Source organism: Echiichthys vipera (assembly GCF_963691815.1).
Source record: "Echiichthys vipera genome assembly, chromosome: 14".
NCBI lineage: Eukaryota > Metazoa > Chordata > Actinopteri > Perciformes > Trachinidae > Echiichthys > Echiichthys vipera.
In genome coordinates, this window is record NC_139839.1 from 22535390 (window position 1) to 22558921 (window position 23532).

General features: G+C 42.2%; 2 protein-coding genes across 2 annotated transcripts in view; one reads left to right on the forward strand and one right to left on the reverse strand.

Moving 5' to 3' along the window:
• zzef1 (zinc finger, ZZ-type with EF hand domain 1) overlaps window positions 1-21066 on the reverse strand; it is a 34562-nt gene extending 13496 nt beyond the window's left edge. Inside the window, exons 1-40 of the mRNA XM_083926507.1 lie at window positions 20636-21066; window positions 19761-19905; window positions 19475-19669; window positions 19150-19333; window positions 18814-19013; window positions 17836-18046; window positions 17595-17711; window positions 16067-16245; window positions 13481-13579; window positions 13290-13381; window positions 13035-13180; window positions 12635-12740; window positions 12187-12405; window positions 10422-10513; window positions 10076-10296; window positions 9770-9903; window positions 9611-9681; window positions 9418-9532; window positions 9151-9316; window positions 8869-8990; window positions 8645-8767; window positions 7777-7946; window positions 7593-7674; window positions 7299-7500; window positions 6873-7006; window positions 6512-6752; window positions 6309-6388; window positions 6118-6208; window positions 5536-6022; window positions 5284-5448; window positions 5050-5169; window positions 4763-4924; window positions 4395-4527; window positions 3751-3889; window positions 3495-3660; window positions 3145-3407; window positions 1987-2159; window positions 1673-1868; window positions 1394-1551; window positions 445-725 (exon numbers count right to left, since the gene is read on the reverse strand). Coding sequence (XP_083782633.1) covers window positions 445-725; window positions 1394-1551; window positions 1673-1868; window positions 1987-2159; window positions 3145-3407; window positions 3495-3660; window positions 3751-3889; window positions 4395-4527; window positions 4763-4924; window positions 5050-5169; window positions 5284-5448; window positions 5536-6022; window positions 6118-6208; window positions 6309-6388; window positions 6512-6752; window positions 6873-7006; window positions 7299-7500; window positions 7593-7674; window positions 7777-7946; window positions 8645-8767; window positions 8869-8990; window positions 9151-9316; window positions 9418-9532; window positions 9611-9681; window positions 9770-9903; window positions 10076-10296; window positions 10422-10513; window positions 12187-12405; window positions 12635-12740; window positions 13035-13180; window positions 13290-13381; window positions 13481-13579; window positions 16067-16245; window positions 17595-17711; window positions 17836-18046; window positions 18814-19013; window positions 19150-19333; window positions 19475-19669; window positions 19761-19905; window positions 20636-21049 — 6794 coding nt within the window. The 5' untranslated portion in view covers window positions 21050-21066. The remainder of the gene's footprint in view (window positions 1-444; window positions 726-1393; window positions 1552-1672; window positions 1869-1986; window positions 2160-3144; window positions 3408-3494; window positions 3661-3750; window positions 3890-4394; window positions 4528-4762; window positions 4925-5049; window positions 5170-5283; window positions 5449-5535; window positions 6023-6117; window positions 6209-6308; window positions 6389-6511; window positions 6753-6872; window positions 7007-7298; window positions 7501-7592; window positions 7675-7776; window positions 7947-8644; window positions 8768-8868; window positions 8991-9150; window positions 9317-9417; window positions 9533-9610; window positions 9682-9769; window positions 9904-10075; window positions 10297-10421; window positions 10514-12186; window positions 12406-12634; window positions 12741-13034; window positions 13181-13289; window positions 13382-13480; window positions 13580-16066; window positions 16246-17594; window positions 17712-17835; window positions 18047-18813; window positions 19014-19149; window positions 19334-19474; window positions 19670-19760; window positions 19906-20635) is intronic.
• Window positions 21067-21349: 283 nt separating this feature from the next.
• On the forward strand, window positions 21350-23427 carry cyb5d2 (cytochrome b5 domain containing 2; the record flags this gene model as incomplete). The annotated part of the gene is made up of 4 exons (XM_083927328.1): window positions 21350-21599; window positions 22217-22357; window positions 22904-23090; window positions 23253-23427. The coding sequence occupies 4 exons, from the start codon at window positions 21350-21352 to the stop codon at window positions 23425-23427; spliced, it is 753 nt and encodes a 250-aa protein (XP_083783454.1).
• Between the last annotated feature and the right edge of the window lie 105 nt (window positions 23428-23532).

Sequence of the window (23532 nt, forward strand, 5' to 3'; positions counted from 1 at the left end):
TGATGCCACCAGTCTCTACCATGTAATAACTGTGGTGGAATTAATATGTCATGGTGAAAACTGGATACACCAAATGAAAGAAAGTTTTTAACTTGATAAAAGGGCCAATTTGCACAACATTTTTGCATTATTCAAATTTATAAAGATGATTGAAGATGGAGATCCAGTGCCATGACTACACATGCAGCCTAAGATAAGATTGCTAGATTATATTGTGCAACTTCACAAAGTGAGCATGCAAGTCATTTTATTTTCATTTGCACATTTGCTTTTATCAGGGTAGAAACATATTTCACATGGCTGTTCCAGATTGGCTAAAATCCCTCTAGGTGCTGACAAGTGCAGACCTGTTGTTAGTATTAATATCTGCAGGTATGTCATCAACAAAACTGATTTATAAACTACATTGCATTTCGGTGATCAGGTTTTCCTTTTTTTCTTTACCTGTCTAAACAGACTGCCCCTAGGCTGAAAAGGAGCTGGGTGGTCTTCCAGCCTTGGGTGTCTGAACAGGCTGCCTCTCCTTGTGTTAGCAGGTCATATTTTTCAGCCAGGGCCTCTGTGACGGCAGTGTCTGCCTCCATCGGAGGGATTCGGAGCAGCAGCTGACCTAGTAGTCCCAGGGTGAGGTGGTAGGTCTCATTGAGAGAGCCGGCATTGGAAATCACTGCCCTGAAGAGCTTGGGCAGGATGGAGTTCAGACTGGGCAGAGACAGAGTGCTGCCCTGGGGATATAAGAGAGAAGGTGTAAACGTTACATGGACAAAGTGTTGATAGACTATTGTGTATTTGTTTCAGTTGACGTATCTGTCTGTTAAATATAAGGCTACAGCCAGTAGATGGATAGCTTAGCTTAACACAGAGAAAGGAAACTCTGTCCAAAGGGAACAAAATGTGCCCCTCTAAAAGTCACCAATAAACACATTATATGTCTTGTTTGTACAAAAGCTTTAAAAAAAATATATATATGTGTATCAATGACACTTTGTGTTTTTTTTGGGGTGTTATGTGTGGGACTCTTTCTTGGCTGAGAGCAGTGACTTCCTGGCAACCACAGGGTGATGACAAAACTCTAGAAAGTTGCACCAACCCAAAAAGTAGTCCGCCACTTGAAATCCCGTAAACATTTTTGTACGGGTTAAAAAAATGAGATATAATGTGTTGGTAGGCAGATTTTGTTACCTTTGGACAGAATCAGACTTGCTGTTTTTCAAACTTACAACACTAAAACTAACTTGCTGCAGCTTCATATTTAACGCTCAGACAGAGAGAGAAGTGTCGTTTTGTCAGCCAACACTCCGCAAGAAAGTGAATATGTATTTCCCAAAATGTCCAACGTGACATAATGTTGTGTAGAATCTCAACCTAAAAACTGGTCTTTGGTTTCACATACTAGTTTTGCTGGCGGCAGCATGGCTGCTAGTAGTCCCAGGATCCTCTCTCTGGAGCACTCTGAAAACACATGCTCCTGAAGGGGAACCTGGGGCAGCCTCTCATCTGTTTCCTTGACAACGTCAGATGCTGGAGAGTTGACTGTTCCTGGACCAGACTCTGAAGCGGAGAATAGCAAAAAACATACACGGTTAATTAGGCCAGTTCAGGGAAAGTCATAATCACTAAAGAACACAATCAGAGCTGTAATCAGCCTGGTGGAGGTAGTCTCAGGCCTTACGTCGGACCACAGGAGAGAGGGGGTCCTCACTGGACACAGAAGGTGTCTGGCTGAGGCTGGGGGAGTCCAGGGTGTCTTGGTTAACCAGCTTCTTTTTCTCCCCCTCTCCAGTGCCTGGGGGAGATGGCACCTCTGAAGGAGCAGGGGGAGGCGAGCCCACCTCCTTTGCCTTGTTCTCCATTCCTGATGGTTTACTCTAGTGGTGAGAGGATAACAATTTAATAGTTTTTTTCTGTTCTACTTCCTGCCACTGTAATAATCCACTTCCCTACTGCATCTTTATATGATCTTATAATGTGACTTCTGTGCCTCACCATGGCCCTGGGAGATGATGGGGAGCAGATTGCGGCAGTGCTGCCAGGAAGAGATGAGGTGTCAGTGGCTGTGCTGAGCTCCTGAGACGACTCTGGGGAGACTGGGCACAGCTCACTATCAGAAGCTGATTCATTGGACGACAGCAGAGCGAGCAAGGCTGAGGAACGGAGACCTACGTGGAATGGCAAAGAATGATTTACCATATAAAAGGCCAAAACCTAAAAATACAGGTAAAAAGAATCGGAGATACCATGTGACAAATGGACAAATAATAAAGCAAGCCCCAGTAGCATTTTAGTCATTTTGAAAATTCTGAGTATTGTTTTAAGTTTATCAGAAAAATGTTTGTTATGAAATGAATTGATAGAGGAAATGCATCTCTCCCAAGCCCACCATTTAGTTTCAAGGAATGGTTCTGCATTTTGGGAAATACTCTGCATCTGTATGCTAAACATCAAGCTAGAGCCAGAAGATGGTTGACTTTGCCTTTGGGTTGCAACTAAAACATTTTTTTATTACTGATTAATCTGCTGATTATTTTCTAGACTGATCGATCAATCGTTTGGTCTATAAAATGTCAGAATAGTGAAAAATGTCCATCCCAGTTTCTCAAAGTCCAACATGATGTCTTTAAATGTTTTGTCAGTCCAAATCCCAAAGATATTCATTTAAGTAGGATATAAAACAGAGACATGCAGGAAATCTCTAGCATGTGCATTTGAGCAGCTGAAAAGAGCATTTTATGCCATGTTTGCATGAAAATTATTTTAACAATGAATCAGTTATTAAAATAGTTTGTGATAATTTTAGTCGACTAATCGTTGCAGCTCTTCTAAGCTTAACATAAAAGTAGGCTGGCCTGGCTTTACTCAAATATTCAGAAAATCTTCTTCATCTATAAAACTCATTCATTAGCATGTCACAGTATCTTGTTTATTTAAACCGTACAAAACTAAAAAAATGGCGAGTGTGGTGAATTCCTTGTCTTGTTATCCCAGTCTGCTTCTATTCTTTATGTTAAACTAAGCTAACCAGCTGCTGGCTTTATAATAACGCAGCATACAAGTCTTGTCATCTAAGTTTTGGTAAGTAAAGTAATGATTTCCTAAAATGTCAAAAGACTCCTTTAAAAAAAAAAAATTCTGGTTTGGACTTACCTTTGCCAGTCTGCCCCTTGAGCAGACAATCAGTGATGAGTTGGGAGCAGTGTGTCTGCAGGGCTGACGCCTGGCTTAAGGTGTTGCTGTCCAAAGACTCTCCCTCCATTTGCTTCTGACTGCTCAGTTCGGACGTGTATAGGGCCAAAGCAGCAAACAGTAGCCAGGAGTAGTTGTGGATGTAAGGCTGGATCAAGCGGTGACGGTCACTGATTCGTATGGTCACCATGGGGTAGACTGTGATCCGATGGGTGGGCAGGTGGCTAGAGATAGGAAAATTAAAAATAATGAAATCAACAATTCTGAAAGTAAGTGTGTTTTAACAGCATAAGAAACTTTAAATGTGTCACCTGTCAGGATACTTCTTTGCATTGTAACAGCCAAAGCACAGGTCAAAGTCTTCACAGACGTTGCAGTTGATCCTGCTGCCTACAATGAGCCCTTGGCAATGGTCACAGGCATATTCCATGTTCACCATCTCGTGGTCATCCTCATGACCCTCAGGCTTAGCGCCACCTGGTTAGAAAAACAGTCACATTTAGATTTGCTCTGCTGCTCTCACCTGACTTAGTGATTGCATGAGTGTATGAGTAGTGGAGTGCTCACTGAGGAAGCAGGTCTTGCAGAGGTCCATATCCATGCACTGCAGACATCGGTAGCGATGCCAAGGTGCCATCCTCTCACAGCCGTCACAGGAGATCACAACATTGAGCAGGTCACAATAACGAGCAATGAACATGTGCATCTGTGGATAACACCGAGAAATTAACAGTAATATTATCAGCAAACGTCCCTACCTATGCTTACATAGTTACATTACATTACAATGAGTGTTATAGACGGATGTTTTTTTTTTGATTTGGTCATATTGTGACAGGCAATAGATATTACATTATCTACCTCATTCTTACCCATTATTTAGTGTTTGTGTGGGGGTATGTATTGTTCAACAGATATACACTAAATCTTTAGGAGTTTCAAATGCTTTTGTGTGAAATGACGCAAACAAATTTCACCACCTGCTAAACATCAGAATATCAGCATTGTCAGTGTTAGCATATAGCTGAAAGAACTGTTGTGTACAGTACAGCTGTACAGAGCTGCTATCATGGTTGCATCATGGCTGTTAGTCTTGTTATAACCTCCATGGCAGATGTTAGACATATCCACTGATAGTACACCAACATTATGGGGCAGCCAGGTTAAGGTTGTTTTCTAATGATTGCATTTCTTTATGCACTTTGATTTACCTTTCTTCTGTCCTCCATGGACTCCTCTTCATCGATTTTGTCATACCACTTCTCAAACATACCGTCCATACACTCATCCATCCACTCCTGATTCTTCTTGTAGTCTGCAATCTCATCCTCCTCTGTCCATTGACTGAAAATAAATTTAAACCCCAGAAATATTTAAACATCTTCGCAATTTAAATGGCTGGGACACTGCTTAACATATAGTAAGATATTTGAAATAAAGACTCAAAGCACAAAGCAGTTTAGACCATTGATTCATAAAAATGAAAGCTGTGTCTTTTGCCAGCCTTATCAGTTATCAACAAAAAGCACTTCATTTCTAACTTGCGGAGTCTTATTCTCTGAAATGGGTCGGATATTACCTGATGGCAATGTCATGGACACTGATGTTCTCCTGGGACATACTGAGCAGGAGGTCAGGAAGCTTGATATTCAGGAAGAGAGGAAGGTCATGTACCTCCCAGCTCATGTCGAGAAGGTGCAATAAGCAGGTCTGCACACATGACAGGGCTGGTAGCAGGGCTCTGGAAAGCAGTGATGAGGGTCAGGTTACACACACACACATACACACACACTTGAAATCATGCTTTTTTACTTCAGTGAATCCAGTCATGTGTGAAAAAAGTGTGTTACCAGGATTATAGCTTACTTCTCGTTCAGGCTGCTGAAGCCTTGCACTGCCTCCACCAGCATGAGCACCAACTGATGGTAGGAATGCCTTACCTCCTCTCCTAGCTTCTGCCCACTGTCTGACAACTGAGAGAAATAACTGAAAGAGACAAAGCAAAAAAAATAAATAAATCTTGGGTTAAATACTACTGTACAATTGTATGTCCGCATATTGTTTTTCCACTTTAACTGAAAACATTTTCTACAGATGTACCAGGTGAAATCTTTCTGGCATGCTAGCAGCTCCTGTAGGAACAAGATGCAGGGGGCTTGGAAGAGGTGTGGCTTTCCCAGGGACCGTAAACACTGCTGAACCATCTCCAGGACCCTGCACACACTTAGAGCCTGGGCTTTGCTCAGGGACAGAGTCTGCAGAATGCTACAAGAGGAAAATTTGGATGATTTAACCTCATATGGTAAATATATTTAAAAAAAAATGCTAAATAGAAGACTGGAGGTCAGTCACCTTGCTGTTGTGAGAGCCTGGTCCTTTATAAAGTTTAGGATGTGTTTGAGTATAGGGTAGCGATCCTTGATGGAGGGGGTCATGCGGGGCTCTTCTATAGATCGACAGGACAGAAGGCGTAGGCGTGCCCGACTGAATGGGGGTTTACGGGGGAAGGCGGAGGGTGAGGCTGGTTCTCCTGACTGGGAGGACAGGCTCTCTATGGAACCTCTGTGGCCTTGCGTGTTGTGCCCACAAGCAGATGAGTTTTGTGGTTGAGCCCCAGAGGGCTGGCTCTGTGCTTCCCTGGCATCCCCGCTCTCCTCACACCCTGCAGTCTGAGGTCCCTTAGGGGAGCTAGCCTGGAAGTCCCCTTCTGAGATTGAACTTGAGCGGAGCAGTGGAGCACTGCTGCCCTCTGTAGTCTTGGAAGAGTCGCTGTCCTGGGACGGTATTCCACAAGGGGTAAATCTGAAGAGCAAGAGGCTCTTCTCAATGCACATGTCAGCTACAAAGAAATAAGATAACGGAAGTCAGTATTAAAGAGATAAAATACTTGGTGAAAAGCAAGGGTGGAATATGTCTTTTAGCTGGAGTCCTCACCTAGTGTCTCCATGGTAACCTCATCGTGACCCTCTTCCTTCTCGTCAGGAACATTCATTCTGCTAACTAGGTATCTCTGTTTCATCTCCAACTGACAGGAAAAAAATACAACAGCATCGTAGACGAGTACAATGGTCAAATATAAAGTAAGCAGCAGATAATCAACAAAGCTATGTATGAGTAACACTCACCATCCATGTTCTGATGCTGTCTGCCAATGAAAACACCTGCACAAATTCTTCACTTAAACAGGATTTGCAATCCTGATTAACTACTCACACAAAGACAAAACAGAAGAGAGAAAACTTACTCAAACAAGTCAATCAACCATGCAGAATTTCCAGGATAAAATACAGCAAGAAACAGAAGACAACTGATTATAGCCAAGCATTACCATAGGTCTTCAGGGCGTGGTTGAGGGCTGGTGTGTGGTATACCATGGCTGCCCAAATGGCATTCACTGCTTGGTCTGTCTTTGACCCGGCGGCAATCTCAGTCCTCATTGGCTGTTTTCTGCAGGACTGCATGATGGTCTTCATCAGCTTTTTTCTAGTGTCTGTTGGTTCTTGGGAAGGGTTCCAACGGGCAAAGTCCTCCAGGAAGCTCATTAAGTCATCAAGAGTCCATGTATTCGTCTATCACACAGAAAAGCAACGTAGTGTTAGAGCACCACCTAGCTGCTGAGGTCATGGAATAATCTAAAACTGAGAGTCTACACACTTCTACAAATGTAGATGAAGCAGATTTGACAGTACCTGGTCTGTGGGTGTTTTAGTCTGATTCATCTCCTTTGTTTCACACAGGCCGTGTCGCAGGACAGGCTTCCATAAAGGAGAAGACTGAACATGGGACATTTGCCCCGGTGGAAGCTCATTAATAGTGCGTATTGCTGGAATAGAAAGCAATACACAGATATCAGCATTTTAATCTCTATCATTGAGGTTGGAAAAAGGCGTGTGTGATATCATTCTGAAATGGTCTGAAATATTATTTTTCAAATCCAAAGTATGTTAAACAAATACCCTACTTTCTGTTCATGTAAGCCTCAAATGTACAAGATGAAAAAGATCCTAACTATGACACAGTCTTTCCCAAATGTTGATAAATGATTCACACAAAGAAACATTTTCATTTTCATTCATGTGTTTGGTAAAGGTGATTTTTTTGGAAAACAGTCTCACCGTGGGGGGATTTCAGGGCGAGGGTTCTGGAAGCAAGACGACCCATCAGGCGAGCCACTAGCAGCTGCAGGTCTGACATCCAAGAAATAGTGATATCTGGCAGGCCCAAGGCTGTCACAGTGAACTTGTAACCCCACTCGTTATTACTGCTATCAGAGTGGAAGAGGAACTGGAGTTGAGGGCCAGCATCAAATGTCACCTTCTGAAGGAGCAAAGAGAAGCAGACATGTGTAAATGAAAAAAGCAGCGGCAGTGTTTCATAAGGAGACAACTGTATGGTTTCCCATATCCCACCTTTGGCCACTTCTCACTTCCAACCTTCATATCATAGCGGACCTTCCCACCTCTAGAATCTGTGAATTCTAGGTAGTCATATCTGTGAATATCAAGAGCATAGATGATGGGTTCTACAGATTCTCATTGGGGATAAAAAAAACGACAAGACCTGTTGTTTTTTGTAATATTTCACATCAGTCACCTTTTCTCTGTCTCACAGCGTTCGTCAAACTCCACCTCAAAGGAGGTAGCACCAGGACAGGCAAAGATGCTGGTCTCGTGGCGGCTATTTTCATAGTTGTGAGGGGACTCCATGCTCCAGGTCCTGAGGACCACTGGCTGCTGGGGCTGGTGCCAACTCTCCTGATCCACCTTACAGAGACAAGGCATGCAATTAATTAAGTAAAGATTTGAGTTATTTATATTTCACTTCAGTATTTCCATTGTATGCTACTTTTTACTTCCAGTTCACTACATTTATCTGTCAGCTGCAGTCACTGCTTCTTTTACAGATTAAGATTTTATATCCAAAACATGATGACTTTATAAAATATGATGCACTGTTAGAGATTAAACTACCGAACAGTCTACAGAATAGTTCAAATTAGCTCCACTTCTACCACCCTACAACAGTACACTGCTACTTACACATGCAGTAATAATAAAAATAATCCAATAATATTATAGTTGCAATTTCCCATCTTAGCTGCAATTTCCCAGCTTTGGATCAATAAAGTATTTATATTCTAGTATATTCTATTTAGTAGTAAAACACTCGGAGGACATTTCTATTTGTACCTTTACTTTTGATACTGTACTTTAAGTATATTTTCCTAATTTTACTCATATACATTTACAGTAGGACTCTTACTTTTAATGGAGTATTTTTTACTATATTGCAGTATTTCTACTTTAACTTAAGTAATGGATCTACCACCACTGGTTACAGTAGTGTTGCTGTACTTCACAACCCTCCAAGCCCCAAGTATCTCTTTGTTCATACTAATACAATGGGATGAGCGGCGGTATAAATTCTGTTACACTAAGGTCTAAGGTCAGAGTGGACTGACCTTAGAAAAGATGTCTCCAGTATCACTGGACATGCTTTTAAGTAGCTCGACCAGAGAGGAGAAGGTCTTCAGCAGCACACTGTGAGGGATGTCCAAAGAGCACAGCTCCAGGAGTAAAATCATCTGCAAGGACCGGAACAAATATTACATTCACTCAGCCCAGTCAACTTTATAACTGTGCAGCAAGGCAATTCAGAATCATGAAATATATATATATGTATTACCAGTTGTCTGAAGACTGTGGCTAGGATGGAGCTGCCTAGTTTGTCAGTAATTTCAGTACCAGTGTACCTCCCCAGCAGAGAACCAAGGACAGCTTTGATACTTCCCAGGAATTGGTCCACATCTATTGAACAAATGCATTTGGTCACTCGAAAACCACAAATTAGTCTACTCAACCATGAATTCCATTCATTGCAAGTGTTGTCATTCATTGGCTGTGTGCTAGTATTAACACACAGAATCTAACCCTGAAAATAGGAAGCTGTAATCTCACAGTATCTCACATTTTAGTAGGATTTCCCTGGCCAGCTCCATAGCGATAACGGAGGAGGCTCCTCCTTTGAGTTGTAGGTAACACCAGGAGAGCAGACTACCCTGCAGAGCCCAGAACAAGGAGAGCAACACTGCCCTACTGGCTCCACTGTTCTCATTCACCATCATCACCTCACACTGAGAGATGGGAGACAAAAGGTACATGGAGAGATTAGAGGGGGGTTGATAAATGGTAAATACCATAATGACACAGTTGGTGGCTGTGACAGAGGTCTCACCTCTCTTGTTGCCACCAGTAGCAACGTTTCCATAACTGAGAGTATTGGGCTGATGTCAAAGTCTGAGGGAGCACCTTTAGGTGGGAGCAGAAGAAGGCCACTTGGATCTTGGTCACTGCACAGAGAGAGCACAGCTGTTGCTGATCCACTGTGATCATATGATAATGTGTACGTAAATCTACAGTATTCTTACCTGAAGTAATTACAAAGCGATTCAAACGTCACCTTCACTGACTCTTGCTGATCCTGTTCTGTTATATTTTTCTTCAAAAAAGGCACATTATCATTTTTTTTAATTATATTATAATAATAACTATTATTATTATTGTCATTTTTTTTTCATATAACTCACCATCATGTGGAAGAGTTTGTCTCGCCTGACATGTTTGTCAGGGAAGAAAACAGCTGCTCCATTAAGAATGGACTTGACTGCTTCCTTGTGCAAAGCTTTTTCCACTAATGTCTCACCTTCTGGACTATCCACAACTGAAACACAAACATCAAAGATATTATTGTTGAGTAGATTTTCACAAATTCTTAAATAAATCATGACAAGCTACTATTGTCTAAAGAATCTTTGAGAAATTTAACCAAATATGACAATTCAACCAAACACTTCTGACTGCTCCCAGTTGTATGAAAGATGACAGGTTCTTACTGTGGCAGAGGTGAGTGTAGAGTTCACCGACAGCCCTAACAGAGTCAGACAGAGGCTCTGCGCCGCTGCACGTGGATGAACAAGCCGCTGCTGTGGCTCCCTCATGTGTCCCTCTGCTCTCCTCTGGGTCCCGGGGCTCCAGTGGATTGGGCAGCATGGGGAAACAGTTCTGCATCAATTGGAGCAGCAGAACTCTGCTCTTCAACACCTCCTCTCCCTCACTGAGACAAAGACATATGATCAATTACAGGTGAGACATTGATATGTGTGCAAGTGTCCCAATGATAATTAGCGTTGTACTAATAGCTGTAGTACAAAAAACAGCAGTGACAGTACTACTACTCACATTTCCCTGAGTTTACTGTAGAAGTTCCAAAAGAGGTTCAGGCCGAGACCACTAAAGTCAAGAAGATACTTCTGTTTGAAGTGAGAGACATCCTGCAGAAACAGAGAAAGAGGGTGAAAGTCTTCAACAATAACACAACAAAACCCGACACATAGCATCATAAAAAGGAGATTTTGCAATGTCTCCTAATGGCTATAAGTGGGAAGAGGAACCCATCATAAATAAAATGAAGAATATAGTAACAGTGAAATAAAGTAACTAAAGAAATAAACACATATGGAAATAAAGAATTTTACCAAATGTCCACAAAATGTGGTATTTTGCTCTTATAAGGACAATCTCAGACCAGTGGCATGTTTAATTGTAATATTTCTCATAAACCTTATTGTTTCCTGACACAAAGAATATTCTTCAACTTGTTCTCAATATATGTGACTGGTGTTTTGTGGTGTGAGATTAATTTAAGGAGTAATAAGAAAAAAAAATGTTTGATGCAATTTCTTTGCAGCAGCCATTGTCACCATTGGCCCCTGTGTATGGTTCGATAAAACACTTCAGCAAATATACTACATGCTATACTTCACATTATACAGTATAATACATGATTATGTTGATATGTTTTCAGCTATAGTGTTATTTCAAGGTTATCCTAGCAAAAATATAATAATATTATTGATATTTAAAGAGTAGCTAAACTTCAAAAACACTTTTTAAACTGAGAACCATGTAAATGGGCATTTAGTAGTGTTGTTGATGGATTCAGGTCAAAATCTTCCATCCGTCCATATGTTAATTCTATATATTGTGTTATAAATATGCATAGCGACTGCCCTCTACTGAAACCCAGCTATTGTTATTGAATTTTGCTATTGGCTGACCTGGTGGCAGATGACTCATATGGAGGCAGCTTTTCGTCAGCAAAGCAGACAACACCACGCCCCCTCTCCCGCCCGCAAACTCCCTCTGTCAGTTCCATCTTGGATCTATAATATTAGATCTAGAATAAAAACTAAATTAAACTAGAATTACCGCCCTGCGGTTATATGCCTCGACAAAGCAGTCAAGTTGCAGTTTACATCCAAACTGTCCTGACTTAAATAATACAAGTAGTGAATACTTTGAAGGAATTGAAAAAGCTTTTAAAAGTTGTGTTTTGGGCGAAACATGGACGCTTCACATGCATCTTCGCCCCTTTAAAGATTAGTGTCACCAATTCAGCATCCAACCAAAATGTTTCCCCTTCTGTTCCTGAGTAATGATGTTGAATAACGGAAATAAACATTATAATGTCACAGTGAAGTTGACCTTTGACCCTTTGGATAAAACATGTCATCACTTCATCATTTTATCCCATTAGATCATGATCATAGGTCATGATTAGCAAAGTGCGTTTTGTGAAGGCGATGACCTTTGACCTCCAAAATCTAATCAGTTCATCCCTGAGTCCCAGCAGACATTTGTGCAAAATGTGAATAAACTCCCTCAAGACGTTCTTGAGATATCACAATCACAAGTATGGGACAGTCACAGTGACCTTGACCTTTGACCTCAAAAATCATATCAGTTCATCCTTGAGTCCAAGTCAAAGTTTTTGGCATCCCTCCAGGGATTCCTGAGCTATCAAGTTCCCAAGAATGGGACTGATTGACGGATGTAATGACACCCCAAAAACATAATGACTCCACATCGACCACGTCCACATCGGCGATATGTTTTCGGGTTGTCCTTCTGATGAGTGATCAATGTAGTAGGGATTGGTACTTACCATGTCTCGTGTAAGCTGTTGTATGAAGAATAGTGTCTTGTTAAGGAGACACAGGCCAGTGACAGCATCACAGTCGAAGCTCTCTCTCTCTGGACTAAGGTCGTCCAGGTCTCCAAGCCGCTCTGACCCGGGGCACAGATAACCACTGAAGCTGAGGGACTGCACTCCAAGCCGCTCAGCAGAGTCCTGCCTGGTGCACAGGAATTTTACCATCAGGAACTAGGAAGACAAGGAAACAGAGGAATAAGAGGTGTGGTTACTTGATAATGAAAGCAAAATGTAAAATGATGGCCTTTGTTTAGCATACTTTAGTATGTTAGTTAGTTTGGAAGCCCTTAATACTAAAAATAAAAAAATGTAACACAAAGTATTACAGAATAGCACTGGGGTTAAATAACAAGGTTCAAAAGTGTAGAAGAAAGACAAAATGTGTCTAAGCAGTATGTACCTTTGCAACGCGACACTGCTGCAGCTTGATGTCCACATCGTTCCAGTCATCCTCAAGCTCAAACCAGCCAATCGGCTCGTCCTCTGACTGTGTTGGAATCTTCACACTGCAGGTCAGGTGACAGCATGGTGTGTCAGCCTTTCACACAAACCACTAAGGCAGACCCCCAGACTGCTGAGGGGTTCTATAACTCACACAAACTAACTATATTAGTATTATCTTATTTAATCAGAAATATGACATTGTCCTGCATGGAATATATTTAGCAGCAACACCAGCTAATCATAGCTGGCTTCTCTTATTATGGGCTTGTCAACCCCAGAAATCAATTAATACTATAGCACACTAAACCCAAATATCCGGAACAATACAACTTAGACAGCTTTTAAGAGATCCTTACTTGTCTTGGACAAACTCTTTGTAGTCCTTGTAGTCCCACACATCATACTTTTTGAACCGCTTGAAATGTTTCTCTGCATCAAAAGGGTCTTCATCCTTGTACGCGAACACCAAGCCGCATTTTGCTCCAATGGCTCCTTTCCGCACCTGATGACACAAACCAGAGAGTAGAATAAGTGTTATGTACATGGATCCCTTATCACTGTCAGTTTAATCAAAGTTCTGAATGAAATGGAAAAATCTAATGGAGCCTCACTTTGATCTTCATCTGAGTGATCTGGAAGTTACTCTGGTCCTCTGTTGACAGGATCACACTGGCTTTCTTCCTGCCGCTTTCTGTAAGAAAACCTTTGGAGCAACAAAAACATTGAGTTATACTTAAGGTCACGGCCATACTAAAGCTTAAGGCATTTTTGGCTCAATGAATAAGGAATATCTCAGTTGTACCGTCTCCAGTGGAGGATTCTGTGAGCATGTTTTCTGGTCCTGATTTCTCCTCTTTACTTTTCACATCACAGGCCTGTAGGTGCAGCTGGAGGGGCTTCCCTAGAATGAGACACAACGCATCACGACAGTGCATTTTCCATGATGTCAAAGTTATCTTTTTTTTTTTTAAATGTTCCCAGGGTTGGTCAAACATAATGCGCATTGTTATACCATGAACATCAACACAGCATCAAATACAGTGCATCCGGAAAGTATTTACAGCGTTTCACTTTTTCCACATTTTAATACGTTACAGCCTTATTCCAAATTGTATTAAATGAATCTCTGTCCTCAAAATTCTACACATAATGCCCCATTATGACCACGTGAAAAAAGTTTTCTTGAGAGTTTTGAAAATTTATTAAAATTAAAAAACAAAGAAATCACATTTACGTAAGTATTCAAAGCCTTTACCATGAAGCTCAAAATTGAGCTCAGGTGCATCCTGTTTCCACTGATCATCCTTGAGATGTTTCTACAGCTTAAATGGATTCCACCTGTGGTAAATCCAGTTGATTGGACATGATTTGGAAAGGCACACACCTGCCTATATAAGGTCCCAAAGTTGACTGCATGTCAGAGCGCAAACACCAAGCATGAAGTCAAAGGAATTGTCTGTAGACCTCAGAGACAAAATTGTCTCGAGGTACAAATCTGGGGAAGGATACAGAAAAATATCTGCTGCTTTGAATGTCCCAATGAGCACAGTGGCCTCCATCATTCGTAAATGGAAGAAGTTTGGAACCACCAGGACTCTTCCTAGAGCTGGCCGGCCGTCTAAATTGAGCAATCGGGGGAGAAGGGCATTGGTCAGGGAAGTGACCAAGAACCCGATGGTCACTCTGTCAGAGCTCCAGCGTTCCTCCGTGGAGAGAAGAGAACCTTGCAGAAGGACAACCATCTCTGCAGCAATCCACCAATCAGGCCTGTATGGCAGAGTGGCCAGGCGAAAGCCACTCCTTAGTAAAAGGCACAAGGCAGCCCGTTTGGAATTTGCCAAAAGGCACCTGAAGGACTCTCAGACCATGAGAAACAAAATTATCTTGTCTGATGAGACAAAGATTGAACTCTTTGGTGTGAATACCAGGCGTCATGTTTGGAGGAAACCAGGCACTGCTCATCATGAGGCCAATACCATCCCTACAGTCAAGCATCATGCTATGGGGATGTTTTTCAGCAGCAGGAACTAGCAGACTTGTAAGGATAGAAGAAAAGATGAATGCAGCAATGTACAGAGACATCCTGGATGAAAACCTGCTCCAGAGTACTCTTGACCTCAGACTAGGACAACGACCCCAAGCACACAGCCAAGATCTCAAAGGAGTGGCTTCAGGACCACTCTGTGAATGTCCTGGAGTGGCCCAGCCAGAGCCCAGACTTGAATCCGATTGAACATCTCTGGAGAGATCTGAAAATGGCTGTGCACAGACGTCTCCCATCCAACCTGATAGAGCTTGAGAGGTACTGCAAAGAGGAATGGGCAAAACTGCCTAAAGAGAGGTGTGCCAAGCTTGTGGCATCATATTCAAAAAGACTTGAGGCTGTAGAGGCTGCCAAAGGTGGTTCTACAAAGTATTAAGCAAAGGCTGTGAATATTTATGTAAATATGATTTCTTTGTTTTTTAATTTTAATACATTTTCAAAACTCAAGAAAACTTTTTTCACGTGGTCATAATGGGGCACTGTGTGTAGACAGAGATTAATTTAATACAATTTGGAATAAGGCTGTAACGTCATAAAATGTGGAAAAAGTGAAACACTGAATACTTTCCGGATGCACTAAATAAACAGCAACAATTGACAATAACAACCAGAACAAATTAAGACAACCCTAGCCCCCCTCCTCCTTTCTTATCTAGAATAGGTATAAGACAGTGTCTAAGAATGGAAAGGTACAATTAAAGATGTAGCCATTTCCATGACGTAATGAGTTACTTTTTGTGTCAAAGGTAAAGTTGGAATGCATGCCACCCTATTTACTTCTCAGAGCCACTGACTGAGAAGCATTTCATCTCCATTTTAAGGCAGGACATTATGCCTCTGTGCCACTGCTTAAGTGTGGGCATGGCAGCATCCTTCAAGCAAAACTACACATCTGGCCAAAAGTGAGGCAAAGGAAACCATGTGACATGCAGATGTCAGGTGGAGAATGTCTCCCCCAAAAATGCCAGAACAGAACTACCAAAGGGTCTGCATTCAGATTCTGCTTTAAAATGTTAGAAAAAGGTGTGAAAGACATCTCACCATAATTTTTGTAAGAGAGGGCACAGCCAGTACATGTGAATAAGGGTATCATCATTGTTTTTGCATTGCAGCAGGTGGGGGATGACATCAGAGTTGATATTTTTCCATACAGGTTATAATTTCATTCCTTTAATGGAAGACATTGATTGCCACACTGAACTGCAGCTTTGAAAGAGAATAAGCAATTTTCCACTGCATAGTCCACTAATGCATATCCTCCCTAAGCTAAGCACTTTCTCTCCTAGGTCTATGGTTTCAAATGACCTCGTGTAAATGAGAGTAAAGGAGGGCTGGTCACGTTACCATTGCGATTAAGTAGTCGCAGCCTAACGGAGGCCATAGACACGATGAGGGAGGAGGCCTTGTACTCGGACTCTAAATGATCACTGATGCAAGACAGGGCTTGGAGTACTTTTGCCACACTGCCTCTGGCCAGAGCAAAGGCTAGGAGGGTCAATTCTGCATCAGGACTCACACAGCAGCTACACAGGAACAAAAAAACACATGTTAGTTTCAGGGTTTTAGTCACATTCAATTATAATTTCTGTCTCTCTTTCACACAGGTATACAGGTATTTTGGCCAAAAAAGTATACATTCGTGCATGGTCAGAACTTCCAATCAATAGTAAATAGTAGGTTTACAAGTCAATCTTGCAATACTCACATACCTACATGCACATTGAAAGAAGTTGTGGTTACTGTAATTGTTCTTACTGTCCATGCTGGCTGCAAAGTGATTAGCTTTAGTTGAACTTTAGAATTAATTCTTGCACAAAAGAAGGACTGATTGTCCTCTATCACTTACATTGAAACTGCTTCTTTTTTTTTTTTAAAGATCTCTTTGCTGCCAGTATGGACAGAGGTATCACCAATACCAATAACTCTTTCAGTGTTCATATGGGTGTGACCTACTAACCTATCCTTTAAGGCTGAAGTCGGTAACTTTTTATGAAAAATACTTTTTTTCCTTTTCGCTGAAACTGTCACTTTAGGAGTCACATCAGGAGTCTCTGAGCGTCAATGACTCCTCTGAACTCTTATCAAACTGTAAAAACTAGGCAGCGCTCATCAAATAAGAATCAAGATTCTGTTACTGTACTGTAAACGGTACACTCCTTAACACATTATGCAAGAAATATGCAATACAGTAACAGAATCTTGATTCATATTTGGTCAGCATTTCTAGTTAATGTGCAGTTATTGACACTTTGTCAAAAACTCATCTGCGATGATTTGGCGTATTGGAATCTAGCAGCTGCATTAGGAGCAGAAAGAGAGGTAGAGATAATGACTTTTTCACAGATCGTCTGTTTCATGTCGCTGTTGGGATATAGCGACAGTTCTAGCAAATATGAAAGTTACCAACTTCAGCTTTAAAGCTGCCATCTACCCATAAAGCATGGCTAAACTCAGAGAATGAATCTATGATTAACAATTACTCAGAAAAAATACATATTACATTTATGTGGAAAATAAAATTTGAAAAAGGCCCCAAATAAACAATCCGGCATGAAAGTTTTAATTCCTACTTCAAGACTGGCAAATACCACCTACTACCAGTTCACTTTTATCTATCCATATTTTCAAATATAGAAGCAGGAACATAACAATTCAACACAGGGCTCATACTGATTAATGGCAGAAACCATTTCTCTACCCTTTACTCTTTAGGAGTAAAGACCAAATGTTGGTCGGTCAAACATTTCTCTTTCTGAAATTTGACAAATTGAAGTTTAATTTCTCACAAGCAGAATGCTTGCAAAAACTCCAGTAAAGAGCAGAACTGGCCATGATGTATCTCTAAAAATGTTGAATGGGCGTGTAACATTACTCTGCTATCCTGAGAAGAAATCCATCCACCTCCTCCAGGATGTTCAAAGAGAAGAACTTGGGGAACTCTGTAGATGATGGTGTTAGGGACAAGGGTGGCATGTGCCGTAAGGCTTTTCTAGGAGGAAAACGACACATAAAAGCCTCAGAACCCAAGTGCTAGTCAAATCACTACACTTACACACATTATTGCATTGTTGTTGTTTTTTACATGTGAATAAACCACGAGTGGTGCATCTTACTGTGTGCTCTGAAGGACTGTCTGAGCCAGTGCAGGATTAGTCTCCATGGATGCAGTGACCAAAGAGGTGAGGAGAGATAGGTACCAGATGGCTGAAGCATCCGAAACAGACACCTCTTTACTCTTGGTAATCTGATAGCCCAGCGTCTTCAAGCCATGAATCCGTGTGTCACATCCGTCACTCAAGCACCGCTTAATGTTGATTTGAATGTCTGGGGTTTGGTAAAAGGATAATGCAGTTAGCAGACTGGTGGAATACATCATGCATAAATGCCATAAGGGGTCGCTTCATCCTTTGAGAACAGCATGAAATGGATGTTGATCGAGGGAGACACAAATAAACAAATCACTTCTACTAATAACTATGATAAGTTAAATCCACGCAAAGCCAGCCAATGGATTTGTTTGCCCATTGTGATTTAGAAAATAAAGCAGCCTCTAGTTGGAGTGACAAAAGATGGGCCGCTTTCGTAATATATGTTGCTGAATTTGTCACCATTATCTTATCCTGTGCTAATAGTTGACCATTCTTGCTTAAAGCAGCTTGGCCTAATCGATTCTAACTTGCCGTTATCCTCATTCAAAAATATACAGCTATCTCTTAGCAAAAAACTGGAGTCTGTGAGTTTTACTTCAAATAATAGAGATGGACGTGTGGCCTGTTGGCTTCACAGATGGTCCTGAAGCAGATTAAATCCTGAGTTTAACCCCCATCAGCAGCAAAAGTGCCTGGATTTGATGCCTAGACTGAATTCAATCCTAAGCTCGTGGAAGCTTACATGAGGATTCAAAGTGAGGCACTTAACCGCTCATCTATCTATTAAATCAGCAGTACTCTTCTATAACTGACACCATGCTCTGTCTTCACAGAAAGGGTGCAAATGAGAACAGTTCCTCTACAAACACCAGTGGAGGAAGACACAAGGCCAAGATAAATAAACACTCAACTAAGCAGACAGACCGACAGGTGGTGACTCACAGGGGTGTGTGATGTTGGCATTCTCCAAGAGAGCTACATAGCCTGTGACATTGCTGGGGATGCGGATATCTCTGATTTCCTGCAGGGACCGCCGGTTCTTCCCGACAGCAACTGAGACCAGCTGAGGCATGTAGCTGTGGTCATTAGAAGCCACAGCAATTGCCAGCCGTCTCAAAACCACATCTGGTTTCATTTTCAATCTGTGAACAGAAAAGAGACACGTTTCCACCTTAAATTGAATAATAGGAACCAAAAACTCCCAAATTCAAGGATCAAGCACACATGACAATCAGCTGCATAGCCTCAAGTCACACTTTACAGAGTGGACGTCCTTGCCTTATCCAGTGTGAGCGAGCACTGCCATCTGACTGCCAGAAAGATACAGTTTCCCCATTTGTCATCTTGTAAATGTCTGTGACATTGGATGAAGCTTCTATTGTACTGTAGCACTGTGTGACCACCTTGACCTTATCCACCTCCGGATCACGATCTAGCTCTGCTCTGTACTGGATATCCAAATCTGAAAGACACAAATACAGATTAGGACAGCTCACTGGAAGCTGCGCAGCAGTGGGAGACAGATTCAAATATGTCTTTAGTGTTCCCATATCTTTTAAATATACAGGAAAACACTTTATTCATCCACAGCTCTGGTGTTCACCTTTCTCCTTCTGCAAGAGGAATTCCAAAAAGTCCTGGACCACACTGGACCTCATGGTGCAGATGCTGTTGTAGCCCTCTAAAATAGGAAATGGGATGGCACTGCTGGGAATACGATTCCTATGTAAGAATTTAAGTATTTTAGAGGCATGTGCCCCTAACCGGTCTTTGGTCTTGGAGAATATGTCCACAAAACCTGTGGGGAAAAAAGGGTGGATGATATTCAGCGCTAACTCCTCTGCCAACTGCTGGATGCACAATCCTGGTAAACAAATCACATCTCATACCTGGAGTTAGGGAGCACGCCTGTAGCTGTCTTATCACATGACTCAGCTCTCCCTTTAGATTAGCTCCATTGGAGTTCTTCAGAGCAATCAGCATGCTCTCTACATCCACCACCCCATCACCCTCTGCATCAAACTGTCCAAAGGCCTGAGACAGAGACATAAAGCACACATTGTGACACTTTATATGCTAACACAATCACACCTGTTCCTGCATACCATTACAAACCCATATGGATATAACTTAACGCACAACAAATAGGCCAATAACTGCTATTCATTCATGGGACACACAATATGCTGTGCCTCTAATACTTGTTATGAAGTTATGTATATGTTTCACAAGTCATCTTTTAAGAGGAACGGGGCTGGTATTAATAGCTCTATGTCTAAATGCTCACAGGGGTGTGATAGTTGAACCAATATAGCCTATAGTATTGAAAGTATAGCAGTGGCACATGTCTACCTACGCAAAGCCAAACTGCACATTCTTTAGTCAACCCATTGATCTGCAACCTATGGTTAAACAACAAATGTCAGCCAACAGACAACAAAGAAGCGTGTTGAGTGACAAGAGGCCAAAGCTGAAAACTCAGTGACAATAAACCTAACAAGCAAAGGTTACACGAGGAAAGCTCATTTGTCTGACTCATTGCACGCCCTTAAGATAACTAAACAGATATCATGCCCTTACTATGCTATCATATACAGGCCACTTATCACTCATCATAAATAGGCAGGACTACAACTATCAACCGTTCTTACATCATAGTATGGGCATGAAAAACAGCAAACATAACATATAGTTATTGCCATTTCACATGCCTTATGAGAGGTTGGCTTTCCTGCGTTTCTGGATGTACTATATATCTATATACCTCTTCACATTCATCTCTCGGGGCATCTCTGCTCTCCAGCATCTCACAGAATTGTTCCACATTGACAGACTCTTCTCCTCGGTTTAACCGGTCCTCCAGCCACCGCACCAGGACACCCTCGTTCCCGGCCAGGACAGACTCATGAATGGCGACACCTGAGTCGCTAATGCAAGCCGCCGCCTCTCTCAGTTTCACTTGCTCCAAGAGTACCCCGGGGCTAGGTGGTCCACCGGTGGGCACGGGCTGGTTATTCAATCCCCTTCCGCCTTTCCCAGAACCGGAGCCAGCACCGCCTCCGACACCGACGGCAGTGGCCGCAGAGGCCGGACTGTCTTCCGCGAAGCCGGGGCTCTCCGTTTCCACGTCTTCCTCGTCGCCGCTTCCTCTACCGCAGCCGCTCTCTGCGTTCCCCATGTTGGTTTCACCGACCTAAGGCTCCCCGAAAATCTCTGCGGCCCACTAAAAGTCAGTTTTGCAACGGTTGTACCGGTCTGTACACAGACCTCTCTAACCTACAGCTAGAGCTCTGCCCTGCCGTGCACTACTACCGCATTGACGTACTGTACGTCAACGTGCCAGACGTCCTTTGCGTTATCGGTCTGCGCACGCGCTGTGAGGGTTTCCGTTCACGGAAGCACCTGTGTTGTCGCTATTTCACAATTAGATGTGATGTGATGCAAATGGATGACACAACAAAACTCTTGAATGAACAACATGCTCGGCTATGTATTTGTTGCGATTTTAGCAATGGGAGTTCTGTTTATTCCTCGCGAGTGGTTCGTAACAATTGGTAATGGATCAAACCAGGGGCTCCCTGTGCGGCTCCTGAGCACCAGTGAATTATCACTGTACGACGGAGAGGAAGGCAGCAAAGGCATTTACTTAGCCATACTAGGGCACGTTTTTGATGTACACAAGGGACACAAGCACTATGGACCCGGTGGTGCCTATCACTTTATGGCAGGTGACTCCCCGCGTCTCCTACACTCCCATATTGTGTTGATTTTAAAGGGGAATTACGGCCATTTTCAAACTGCATGCATGTTATTCCTATGGTATGGGAAAGTGCAATACATAATGCGTGAACATGAGCTACTGTCTCTCAAATCATCAAGTAGTCTGAGCTGCTCCATAGACAATACATGGGAGAATGTTTTCTATAGCCAAATTCGTTTTATTCTGTTGTAGTGTTCTCAGTTGTGAAACAGAAAACGTAGCCATATACTCATGCCATCTCTAACATCTTTGCCAATTCATTGTCTGTGGAGCAGCTCTACACTTTATACTTGATGACATCACAGATTTGAGTTTTATCACTTCAGTTTTGGATGTGGGAGATAGTTTTTCATGTTTACTAGTATTTGTGGACTGCCCTAGGCCATCTAAATAACATGTATGAATTTTGAAAATGAGCGTAGTTCCACTTTATACAAGTTAACAGTTCTTTTAATGTGTAGGGCACTAGTTAAACATTGTCTGCTGTTTTTTTGACAAACCTAAATCAGGAACATGAATTAAAGTCTAATAACAATCACAGAGCTATAGTAGATTAGTGTCCTATATTTGTGTCTACATTTTCAGGCAAAGATGCCTCACTGGCCTTCATCACTGGGGACTTCACAGAAAGTGGTCTGACAGACGATGTGTCCAGTCTGTCCCCACTGCAGCTGATGGCCCTTTATGACTGGCTGGCTTTCTATCAGAGGGACTACCAAAGTGTAGGTATGTGATGTTGCACCCCGACTCTTTTCATTTGAATTGTACAACCCATGCATTTCTTCCTTAATAAAATGAACCAGCAGTTACTTTCCTTCTTTAAATATCAGGTTAAGTTCAGCTTTATTAAAGTTATTTGCAGGCATGTACTGTGGATTCTAACATTGGTCCTTTGGCAGCTCTTTTTTTCTAACTTAGGGTGTTACATGAAATTCCTCATCAGGTGCTCAGACGTTTGAAATTGTTTTATTATACAGTACTGCAGTATGGGCCTCAACACCAGAAATCTATAGTTACGAATGGGTCCTTCCAAAATGTTAAAAGCTGAAACAATTAAGCCAGTGTCACCAGGCTTAGCGCTAGTGGAGCTCCCATTGCTCCATCTGTCACACACTGAGTCCGTGCAGTATTTTGTATTGCAAAAGCTTCTGACTGATTTGTGATGTTTCACCAACTGCGGTCTTAGGTGGTTCACCTCATACATTGACATCCATCATCATCTTCAGTAAAACACCAGCCAACCAAACATCATTCACCCATGTTCAATTTCAGGTCTGTTAGTAGGCCGGTTCTATAGCAAGACGGGGCTGCCCACTGAGGCCCTGTTGAAGGCAGAAGCATCACTAGAGGAGGGCCAGAGAATCAAGGCCCAGTCCGAGGCTGAGAGGGTACGCTTCCCGGCCTGCAACTCAGAGTGGAGCGCTGCCAGGGCAGGAAGAGTCTGGTGCTCCACTAAGAGGTATGACAATAGTTCTGGCTAATCAAATATTAAAAAGCCTGCAGGGCACATGATGCAATTATGTGATTACTGCTTACCTATAATAGAGCATGTCTTAGACAAGCAGGGGTTATTGGTACATGTCAGGATTTACAGACATTAATGATTTGTATCTTCCTCCAGTGGTGGAGTGGAAAGAGGCTGGACAGGTGTCCCGCGGAAGCTCTTCTCTCCAGGCTCCAGTGGTGTTCGTTGCGTCTGTGTTGAAGACCCATCTGCAGCAGAGGAAGACCCCAACCTGCAGAAATATGACGGCTGTGGTTCACATGCTGACTCATGCTCTGTGGAAGTGTTCTAGTCTCTGGGCCAGCCCAGAAAATGGACCCAATCATGGCCTGCTTTTTAGCAGCACAATACTCAGGGACTTTTTACTTACTCACAATAAAAACAAAGAATGAAAAAA